Source organism: Equus asinus, chromosome 4 (genome assembly GCF_041296235.1).
Source record: "Equus asinus isolate D_3611 breed Donkey chromosome 4, EquAss-T2T_v2, whole genome shotgun sequence".
In the NCBI taxonomy this organism is placed as follows: Eukaryota; Metazoa; Chordata; class Mammalia; order Perissodactyla; family Equidae; genus Equus; species Equus asinus.
In genome coordinates, this window is record NC_091793.1 from 137,454,798 (window position 1) to 137,467,111 (window position 12,314).

The window sequence follows — 12,314 nt, forward strand, 5'->3', positions numbered from 1 at the left end:
AAAAGGAAAAATGGTCAAAGAAACTAGCATTGGACAAATTTATGAAATGAAACTATTTTAAAAAATAGGGATTGAATTTTTTTGCTTTAAAAGCAGTAATCAGGGGGCCGGCCTGGTAGTGCAGCAGTTAAGTTCCCACGTTCCACTTCTTAGTGGCCCAGGGTTCACTGCTTTGGATCCCGGGTGCAGACATGGCACCACTTGGCAAAAGCCATGCTGTGGTAGGCGTCCCATGTGTGAAATAGAGGAAGATGGGCATGGATGTAAGCTCAGGGCCAGTCTTCCTCAGCAAAAAGAGGAAGATTGGCAGTAGTTAGCTCAGGGCTAATCTTCCTCAAAATAAATAAATAAATAAATAAATAAAAGCAGTAATCATTTAACAGCAGTTTATAATTCTAAAATGTAATAAATCAGTAATCATTTAGATTAGCTATAGGTCAATCAGTTATTACTTTACAAGTATATTTTACAGTTAATTGGAAGTACAGGGTACTCAGTTGAGGTGTTTTTCTGGAAATAGCAGCAATTGCCGTAGTATCACACTATTATTGGAACTTTGGACCTTTGGAACTTTTTATTTTGGTTATTGGACCTTTGGCTACAGATTTTTTGAAATATCCTAATCCAAAATTTTTGTTTTTTAGAAGCATGTCTGACTAAAATGATTCTTACATCAGCATTGGTACACTGCCGTCAGCAACATTTTTTGAACAACTGCTGCATCCAAAGATTAACTGTTGCTTTCAGCCTGATAAGTAATAAAGAGCCGTATCAGATGTTTGTGAAAAGGGAAGGGCAATTAAATCTTGTTTGCAGATTATTTTAGCAGATAAATTGGATGAATTGAAATAGAAAGAACTAAAAGGAGTTTGAAAAAAGAAATAGGGTGTTGTTATTTAATGGATAAAGAGTTTCAGTTTGGGAAGATAGAAAAAGTTTTGGAGTTGGGTGGTGATGGTTACACAACATTGTGAATGCGCTTAGTACCACACCAAGTGTACACTTAAAAATGGTTAAAATGGTAAATTTTATGTTGTGTATGTTTAACCACAGTGAAAAATCTTAAAAAGAAAGTAGAGAATTGCATTAAGATACCTATAATCTTGAATATGAAAATAGGGGAAAAGAGGCACATGTGAGAGAAAATGTAGAAAAGGAATCTGTGCTTCTGGTTAGCTATTGGAAGAAAGTTTATGGAATTGAGAAATATGCAGAGATCTGAGAAACAGTGAAGGTGGCAGCCAGGAAGCTAGGAAAAAATATTGGTTTATGTTGGAAAGATGAGATAATTATGGAGACTTTTGGATGGAATATTGATAGACAATTGAAGAGATTTTTTAAAACATAAAGAGATGTTCAGAGAACTAAGATTAAAATGATTATTTAGGAATTGTCTACATAGAGATGGTAATTGAGAACTTGAGAGTGGATGTACTCCCCTAAGAGAACAAATGAAGAGAGAGAATAGTTGGTGAATAAAGATTGACTATTGGGGCACCTCCCCCCTAAGTAGTTAGTTAAGAAAACAAATGAGAAAAAGAGTGAGAAAACTGAGAAATCACAGTATCTTGGAAGTCAGTGTTAGAAAGTGTTAAGAACCAAGATTGATAGCAATAGATGTAATTGAAAGGTCAAAAGGAAATAGAACTGAGGAATGATCTTTGAATTTGAATAGGAGGAGGTCATTGGTATTCTTAGAGGAGTTTCTGTGGAATAAAGAAGACAAATAGTAGAGTGTAGGAGGGCAAAATATTAAGAAAGCACAGGCAGAGGATACAACAGGGCACTCTTAAAATTTTTAAGAATGAAATAGGATAGAAGTTGAAAAAAAAGGGTGCCATAAACATATTCATAAGCCTAGAGAATAGCATATAATAATGATAAAACTTACAAAACTTTTTTTAAAACCTCTATGGTATACCTCCAGATGGAATACATGCTTTATTATTAAATGGAAACATTATGTAATGAAGGCTCCCTCTCTCTGTAAAACGTTAGAAAAATAAATTAATTAGGTGTCTGTATTACAAAGGAAAAGTGAAATGATGCAAAGGTTATATAAAGGAGGAAGAAGGAAGGAAGGAAGGAAGGAAGGAAGAAAAAAGTCAAGAGAAAGAAAAAGGAAGAAAAAGAACAAGTTTCGGCCGGCTTGGTGGCGCAGCAAAGTGTGCATGTTCTGCTTTGGTGGCCCAGGGTTCACCGGTTCCAAACCCGGGCACGGACATGGTACTGCTTGGCAAGCCATGCTGTGGTAGGCGTCCCACATAAAAAGTAGAGGAAGATGGGCATGGATGTTAGCTCAGGGCCAGTCTTCCTCATCAAAAAGAGGAGGATTGGCGGCATATGTTAGCTCAGGGCTAATCTTCCTAAAAAAAAAAAGGAAAGAAAGAAAGAGAACAAGTGTAATGTAAGAAGGCGACTAAAAAAGTTCCTAACAGCTTAGAGACATAATTAACAAGTAGCACATGAGGTGAGAAGCAAGGAATGGTGTCTGATATTCTTAGATATTTGATCTATTTTGGACAGTTTGAAAAAAAATGAGATCATAAAATTTCCCTTGAGCAATCTAATGATTGTGAAGTTTTAAGAAAATCCAGTAAGATGGATATCTTCCTTGATGATGATGTCATTAATGTTCATCTTTGTATCCCCAGTGCCTAATACTAAGTTATCTCTGAAGAAGAATCTATTGAACAATTAGACTTAGAACCATGAAAGTTTAGTAGAAATTTGATAATTCTTAATGTCATTCCATTCACAAAACAAGATTGTGCATTGATTTCAGTTAGCAAATTTTCTAATTATAATTTAGACCTAAATAAAACAAATAAGTAAAAGTGTGAATTTTTAATTATTCTACTGAACCAGCATTTGAAGAAAAAATAACTAATAACACTTGGAATGTATGTATGTGTATTGTATATATGTCTCAGAGAGACAGCTAAGATATACTAGTAAATATCTTAGAATTTACAGATGGTATGGGTTGAGGTTTTATCATAAGTTTTCATGAAAGAAAGTGATATATTAACTGGCAGGATTAAATCCTTTAGTTTTGTCTTTCAAGTTCAATGTTGATACTAATTGATCAAAAATAAGTATCTGCTTAAATGTTTAGAGTATGTGAAAATATCACTTGTATTTTTAGATAGTGCAATATTCTAAAACATTTGGGTTATGCTGCATAGATTATAGAACTAATCTTTGTAAATCTTTTTTAATGATGGAGGGCAAGTGTTTATAGGTTGTTCTGAATATTCAAATTGAAATATAAAACTTAAATTGCATGTTTTGTAATGTACTTTCTATCTGGGTCTTTATAACTTTTTTATTGTCTCCATGTGAGTGAGATAAGGAAGGCAGACATTGCCATTGTGCTGACAGGAAAACTGAAACACAAAATAGTTAAATGACTTCCAAGGTAGAGATGAAGCCAAGATTAGAGGCTAAGTGCCTTATCCTCCATCCTGGTGTTCTTCCTTCTAATTTATCCGGCCCTCTTAATGGGTAGAGAGAGGGGCAAGGAGACAGGAAGAGTTTCTATTTCTCCTATGTTCTTTGCCAAGATTTTGATTAGACCATTGGTTTCCTAAGTGTTGGTCCCAGAGGTCTTCTGGGTGCTCAATATGTTTATTAAGTTTAATTTGATCACATTTTGAAAAAATCATAAGCCTCTCATCACAGGCAACTGATTGTGCTTATTAGCGATGAATAAGGTTATTAAACAGTGGTAAAATAGTTAATGGTACTTTAAAATCTTTGATCTTAGATACTGCTTTTTAAGAGGAATTTTTTTGAAAAATTGGTATATTGGTTCTTATGTCAAATAGCCATTATCATAAAAATTTTTGTGACATGTAATACAATCTGACTGGACTCTAATAGAACCAATGACATAATGAGACATGATGACTGTACAACCCACCCACGTATATTTGGTTCTACAGACATGTTTGTTGTTCTAGATCCTGGACTTTCTCCTCCTTACCACTCTTGATCCCTGTGTGGAATAAGAATTCAGACATATTTTCAAGTATTAAGTACACCTTATGCATGTAATAACCCCCCCCCCAAATTTAATAATACTAGAAACCATTTAAAAATAGCTATCCATCGGGGCTGGCCCCGTGGCCGAGTGGTTAAGTTCGCGCGCTCCGCTGCAGGCGGCCCAGTGTTTCGTCAGTTCGAATCCTGGGCGCGGACATGGCACTGCTCATCAGACCACGCTGAGGTAGCGTCCCACATGCCACAACTAGAAGAACCCACAACGAAGAATACACAACTATGTACCGGGGGGCTTTGGGGAGAAAAAGGAAAAAAATAAAAAAATCTTTAAAAAAAAAAAAAAGCTATCCATCATTGAAACTACCACTTAGGGGCCGGCCCCGTGGCCGAGAGGGTAAGTTTGCATGCTTCGTTTGCTTTGGCAACCCGGGGTTTTGCCGGTTAGGATCCTGGGCGTGGACGTGGCACCGCTTGTCAAGCCATGCTGAGGCAGCATCCCACATGCCACAACTGGAAGGACCCACAACTAAAAATACACAACTGTGAACCGGGGGGCTTTGGGGAGAAAAAGGAAAAATAAAATCTTAAAAAAGTTAGCTTTAAAAAAAAAAGAAAAGAAACTACCACTTAATTTATCAAGCTGAGACTATTCTAAGTAAAGCATGTATTAATAATGCGTTAAACCCACAACAGGGTCTCTTTAGGATTTCCAAATATACCTGAAAGGGTTAAAAATAAATAAAGATTGTGACAGTTTCTTTGCTTACTTAGTAGCAGAAATATTCCTGTTATTCTATCATTTTATGATAATTGGAAATTTTACTCTATCCTTCTTTTGAAAAAATACATAGGTGAGTCTGTACCAGAATACCAGATGGCTTTTCAGACAGAAGTTGGAAACCATCCCACTTTTGAAGATATGCAGGTTCTGGTGTCTAGGGAAAAACAGAGACCCAAGTTCCCAGAAGCTTGGAAAGAAAATAGCCTGGTAAGAAAAAAACAAATTATTAAAAAGAGGACTTATAACTGAATATGTTTTAATGTTGTTTGAAGCAAAAACAGACTGTTAATAATGTTAATAGTTTTTAGAGTTGTCTAATGCCAGAAATCCAGTTTACTTGATTTTTATGATGTTATACATTTTCAAATTTTTCAGTATAATAAAAGTCCCCTTTCTTGGTTCAGTTTCAGTTTTTTCCAAGTCTAAAATACTAGTTAGAGAGACTGTTGTGTCTGAGTTTTGCCAAATTGGGTAACAGCTGGAGCAATTAATACATTAAACATTATTGAAATTCCATCTTATTCTCTTGAGAGTGGTACCAAAAATGTTCATTAGTGCAGAATTACATATTTAATGATTAATAGAAATTTAAGCTACACTAAAAAGAAACAAAGGTACAGCCTAAAAGTGCTGCTTATTAAAAATGCAGTTCACAACACTGAAATATTTTCAAAGGTTCCTGCTGTTTCAGTAAACTATTGCTACAGCACTAAAAACGTCATACAAGCATTTATATACACACACACATACCCACTCTCTCTCTCATATAATTTTTTTTTTACATAAGTAGGATCATCTCATTGTCCACTATCTCCACTATCATTTCTGAAGCCTTTTTTTTCTTTTTAACTTATGGACAGTTTTTCATGTAAAGTAAATACCTATAGATATATCTCTTTGTCTTCATTTGGTCCATCTTCTGTTGTATGATGTATGTATCATAATTATTGAATTACCCCTTATTGATTACAGTATTTTGTAGTTCTTATTTTAAAAATAATTTTTTAAAAGAATTAAAGTTATGCCTATACATGATAAACAAAGTCAAATTAAATAGAAAAGCATAAAACAAGTAAATGGAAAAGGAAAAGACTGCCTGCCCCTACCACCTCTCTTCGAAAGTAGCTCCTGTTACAATGTTCTGAGATTTCTGTTTCTAGTTTTCTCTTCTCGAGGTTACCGTTATAACTTTAAGTACTATATCTATTCTTAGTTTTTGTTATTTCTCATTCATTCTTTCCTAGTTTTGTAATATTGTATCTATTATTAAATAATTTGTTTTCTCTACAGATCTAAAAATTTAAATAAATTAAAACATCAGAATTTTGCAGAATTATGATTTTGTAAACATCCTCTGCACAACACAGAATTGACTTGGACTCATAGAGAAGGAAGTAAAGGGGGCTGGCCCCGTGGCCTAGTGGTTAAGTTCACGCGCTCCGCTGCAGGTGGCCCAGTGTTTCGTTGGTTTGAATCCTGGGTGCAGACGTGGCACTGCTCATTGGGCCACGCTGAGGCGGCGTCCCACATGCCACAACTAGAAGGACCCACAATGAAGAATATACAACTATGTACCGGGGCGTTTTGGGAGAAAAAGGAAAAAAAATAAAATCTTTAAAAAAAAGAGAGAAGGAAGTAAAAATCCTGGGTTAGTTACTCTAAGCCCCTGCTGCTTAAGGAAGAATGTTTCAAAAGTTACCATCCACTCTATTCTTTCCAATTTTTTTGTCATCTTTCTTTTTTCATTCTTTCTTCTTTTTAGTTTCTACTGTGAAGCAACATTTTTTTTTTTAATTCTCATTCTCTTTCTTTTTTTTTTTTCTTAAAGATCGGCACCTGAGCTCTCAACTGTTGCCAACTTCACCCCCCCACCTTATCCCTAAAGCCCCCCAGTACATAATTGTATATTCTGGTTGTGCTGTGTGGGATGCCACCTCAGCAGAGCCTGATGAGCAGTACCATGTCCATGCCCAGGATCTGACCCAGCAAACCCCCGGGCCACCGAAGTGGAGCATGCAAACTTAACCAGTTGGCCATGGGGCTGGCCCCTTATTCTCTTTCTTGTCAATCATTTTTTCTTTGATGAAGTTCCTCTTTAAGTAATGTGTATTAGTAGGTGCATGGGTGGTAAATATTATGAATCCTTGCACATTGAAAAATGTTTCTACAGCCAGCCCTGATGGCCTAGTGGTTAAAGTTCAACACGTGCCACTCCGCAGCCCAGATAGCGTTCCTAGGCATGAAACCACACCACTCGTCTATCAGTAGCCATGCTGTGGCAGCAGCTCACATAAAAGGACTAGAAGGACTTACAACTAGAATATACAACTATATATTGGGTCTCTGGGGAGGGGAAAAAAAAAGAGAGTGATGGCAACAGATGTTCAGCTCAGAGCAAATCTTTCCCAGCAAAAAAAAAAAGGGTTTCTATCTTGAGCCAGCCCTAATGACCTAGTGGTTAAAGTTTGACAATCACTGCTTCGGCGGCCTGGGTTCGCTTTCTGGTAGTGGAACCACACTACCAGTCTGTCAGTTACCATGCTGTGGCGGTGGCTCACACACAAGAACTGGAACAACTTATAGCTAGGATGTATAACCATGCACTGCGGCTTTGGGAAGGGAAAAAAAAAGAGGAAAATTGTCAACAGATGTTAGCTCAGGGCGAGTTTTTTTTCTTGGGGGAAAAAAAATGTTTTCTGTCTTACCCTCACACCTGAGTAATAATTTGGCTGGGTAATGGTTTCAAGATCAAAATCATTTTCCTCACAACTTTGAAACCAGTGCTCCATTGTCCTCTAGCATCCATATGTGCTAATGAGAATTCCATTGCCAGCCAGTCTCATTCCATTGTTTTTTTGTCTTTTTGTTTTATCCTCATGTTTTATTTCACTCTAAGTTTTTAAACCTTTTACTTTATCATTGGAATTATGAAATTTCACCTGGATGTATGTAGGCATGGATCTTTTCACACATTTCGCTTTGTACTGGACAGATTTTCAGTTTGAAAATTCAGAACTTTCTTCAATTCAGAAGAATTCTCTTATATTATTTAAAAATTAGGGGCTGGCCCTGTGGTGCAGTGGTTAAGTGCACATGTTCCTCTTCAGTGGCCCAGGGTTTGCTGGTTCAGATCCCAGGTGCAGACATGGCACCGCGTGGCATGCCATGCTGTGGTAGGCGTCTGACATATAGAGGAAGATGGGCACAGATGTTAGCTCAGGGCCAGTCTTCCTCAGAAAAAAAAGAGAAGGAGTGGCAGATGTTAGCTCAGGGCTAATTTTCCTTGGAAAAAAATCAAATAAATTAAAAAAAATAAAAATTTATCTTCTTTCTTGCATTTCTTCCTTCTGGAATTCCCATTAGACAAATATTGAACCACCTGACATTCCAGGTCTCAATTTTTTTTTCTTGTATTTTCCATCTTTTGTTGTTGTATATTCCAGATTTACTCAGCTTTACCTTTCAAATCACTCATTTATTTTTCACCTTTACCACTCTATTAGTTTTCTCTTCATTAAAATTTTACTTTCCACAGTCATATTTATACTTTCTAGAAATTCTTGTTGTTTGCTTTTCCCATAGCAATCTGTTCTTGTTTTAGGAATGTAATAGGAACTTGATTATCTCTGAAGCTGTAAATTAGAATTTTTGAGACTTTATGCAAACAATTTTCTTGATTATCGTTAAAGAACAAAAAGGAAAAATGTCATTAAGGCATTTAAATCTTTTAATACATATTTTCACATTTTAATTTTAGGTTGTTTTGGTAGGATTAGAATATTTTCATTCTGGATCCTGACATATATTGAGTGGTGGCATGTCAGAGAGTGACTAGAGAGTTAGACTGAATGTTTTCTCCGTTGATCGTCTCTGTCAGTAGATTACCTTCCAGGAAGGCTTCTGCTTCAAATGAGATTGAGTTCTTCTTCAAATATGAGGCAGTTGAAGACCTATGGCTAAGCACATACGCCCAAGATTGCCTCATACTGCAGTCCCTGCTCTGGGAACTGGGATAGATCTTTAAGAGGTCCCTGATAGCAGGTGAGAGGCTGAATCCTTTACCAGGATTCATTAGGTGTGCCAGCCCACAGTAGAGCATCTCTCAAAGGAAAATCTCTGTGTGAAATTTTATCTAGTAAGATACAACTTCATCTTCCTTAAATTGTTTTATTTCACCAGAGAAACTGGACTCATTATTTTCAAGTATCTCTTGGCAACACTACTGTTACAGGATATGCATCATATACGTATTTACTTGAAAACTTTTTACTCTAGGTTGCTAAGTAAGGGATAAGTAATACTTGGTTTGCTTCCAACGAATCCATTTAAATCTAATGTGCTACAATAAAAAGAACTGCTTCTCTGCAATAATAATCTAATGCTAGAGTTAGATGGCAAATAGTTTATAAAAAGAGAGAAATATTCCTATGGCTAAAACAAGGCATTTTTGCTTCATAGTTGCATTGAAATTAAAAACATTTTTTTAGTAACAAAACTCAAAATCTTCCAAATGTTAATGAATGTAAAAACTAGTTTTAAAAACTGCCAGGGACCCAAACATAGATCATAGACCCATACAATTTCTAGAAGAAAACACAGGAGATAATCTTTGTAAAAATGTGTTAGGCAAAGATTTCTTAAATGTGATACTAAAAATATGATCCATGAAAGAAAAATTGATAAATTGAACTTTAACAAAATTAAAACCCTCTGCCCTTGTAAAGACACTGATAAGAGAATGACACAAACATAGTCTGGAAAGAAATATTTTTATTTTTCTATCTTCAAGTTCACTAACTCTTTCTTTTCTGCTCAAATCTGCTATTGAAGTAATCTAGTATATTTTCATTTCAGGTTTTGTACTCTTGAGCTCCAAATTGTCTTTATGGTCCATTTTTATAATTTCTATCTCTTTATTACTGTTCTCTGTTGAGATGTTGTTTTCCTTTAATTCTATGTCCATGGTGGCCTTAATTCTTTGAGCATATTTAAAGTCTTTGTCTAATAACTCCGGTGACTGTATTTCATCAGGGGTAGTTTCTCTTAATTTCTTTTTTCCTGTGAATGGGGCATACTTTCTTATTTCTTCTTATGCTTTGTAATTTTTTTGTTTAAAATTGGACGTTTTGAATATCATGATGGGCAAAAAGGAAAGAAACAAAAAAAAAAAAGAGAAGACGATAGTCTCCAGGTCTTTGCAGATTGGCTCTGTTTGGGGGCCCTCCTTTAACACTTATCCAGGCCTTTTGTAATTCTGCCTTGCCTTCACCTCCTGCTAGCGCTGAGCCTAAAGACCAGCCAGCTATGAAAACTTATGGTCTTCTGTGGGCATGCGACCTGCCCTGGACCTGTGTAGGGCTTTCTAGGTTCCCAGTGTATGCAGGAGGTTTTCAAAGCCCTTATTCCCCAAAGTTGCTCATGCCCCAGCTTTTCCTCCCTGACTTTTGGCTCTTCTGTTGTGTGCCTCAGCTGTTGTATTTTGTCCCAGGCTGTAGCACTTGTTCATTTGACTTTCCATGTTTTTGAGAAATGTTCTCCACTTAGTCATAGCCTCTTCTTTGTCCTGAGTTAGACAAAACAAAAACAGGCCCCATGCATTGGTCCTTCAGGGAACTCGTAGTCATGTCAAAACAGACAATATAATTCCTTAGGAATGCGATCACTCTGCTCCCTCTGGGACCAGGTACCCACACTGGGAACACAGGCTGCCATCTTCATATCTGCCACTACTCCAAGGTGAGAGTGGGGCAAGGCTAAATTAAAACACCTCAAAGTTCTTCTACCCTGTTTCAGTGGCCTTTCTTCTCCTGGATATGTGTTTACTTGGTTGCTGTAGACATTTGACTAACTTCCAGGGTTTCAGTAAGATTCAGTAAGAGTGATTCAGTAAGATTCAGTAAGAGTAAGAGGTCCTTCCTCTGCCATTTTCACTGATGTCCTCATAAAATGAGTTGGAAAATCTTCCCCCCTCTTAGATTTTCTGGAAGACTTGTATAGAATTGGCATTGTTTCTTTCTTAAATGTTTGGTAGAATTCATTGCTGAAGCCATCCAGGGGGGTTTTATTTGTGGGAAAATTTTAAACTAAAAATTTAATTTCCTTAATAGATATAGGAACTATTCAAGTCACCTATTTCTTCTTGAGTGAGCTTTGGCAATTTGTATGTTTAAAGAAATTTGTCCGTTTCATCTAAATTGTCAAATTCCTTCTCAGTAATTGTTTGAAGACCTTTAATTCCCCATTGATGACTTAATCTTCCTGTTTTAGTACTGTTTTATTTCCTTAATCTTCTCTTACCTACTTTTTTCTTTATTTTAGGGTATTCAGCTTTGCATTATCTATTTCTGGAACAACTTTCTCTGACCAAATCATTGTTCCTAGGACCTTCAGAGTCCTATTTATAGTCATCCCCTTTGAATTCTCAAATATTATTCTAATTTTTCCTTTTCCCAATTTCATTTTAATAATTTACTTCTAAATCTGTACTTGTCTAAATGACTCACCAACCACTATTTTAACACTGTTTGGAACTTATAATAGATTTTCCTCAAAAAACTATCAACTTGCAACTTTTAGAACAGAATCCATTTGTCTGCTAGAACTGCCTGTGTTCTGTCAGCATAGTTTAGAGGCAGTCGGCAAAGGATAATCTACACGCTGTGAAGCTGTGCTGTCTGGGCCTTGATCTTAGCTTTGCCACTAGTTGGCCATGTATCCTAACTTCTCATCTAGGCCTCTTTTCCTGCATCGGAAAAATGGGGACGATGATAGTGCTTACTTTGTATAAGAATTAAATGAGTTAGAACAGAGTCTAGTACGTAGTAAAACTCAGCAATTGTTAACTATTATTATTATTCATCAACAATGATTTTGTCTGAAAAATGGAAACTTGTTAGAGGTAGGGACCAGAGTTTCTGTTCATTAGGTTTTATTCATCATCCAGTACAATGCCTTGATGAATGTCTTATTTTTTTTTTCTGTCTCATTTTTGATAAAGAATTTTAACTAATTATTTCCCAACTATATAATGAAAAGTAACAAATTTATCCTCATTCAATATCTCTATTTCTTCAAGATATACAAAACAGCCTATATTCAATTTTTAGCTACTTAGATTTTGGTGCTTCTGGGCTCTTCTGGGCCAGCAGTTGGTGAATGGGACTCTGTACAATAGATAATGCCTTGTTTTTGAAAAGGAAAAAGTCCCTTTCAGTTTTGTTTGGAAAAGTGTCCAAATCTTTGCTTTAGAAAGATTTCAATGTGTACACTTTACTGTGTTGCATTTCATGTTTAGTAATTAAGAACATGAATCAAACTATAAATGTGTGTGTGGTATGTGGTGTGTATGTGTTTGAATTAAAAAGTAGTAGAGTTTCTCTGGAAGAACACTCAAGAAACTGGTAACATTGGTTGCCTGTAGAGGGAAAATGAGTGCTTGGTGGATAGGGATGGGAGAGAGATTGTATTCTCTTTTTGGCCTTTTGAATTTAGTGACATACACATATATTACCTACTCAAAAAAGCCATT

General features: G+C 36.1%; 1 protein-coding gene across 1 annotated transcript in view; it reads left to right on the forward strand.

Annotated features, from left to right (window-relative positions):
• Positions 1-12,314, forward strand: part of BMPR2 (bone morphogenetic protein receptor type 2) — a 203,076-nt gene that overhangs the window by 169,944 nt on the left and 20,818 nt on the right. The window contains exon 10 of the mRNA XM_044768427.2: positions 4,857-4,993. Coding sequence (XP_044624362.1) covers positions 4,857-4,993 — 137 coding nt within the window. The remainder of the gene's footprint in view (positions 1-4,856; positions 4,994-12,314) is intronic.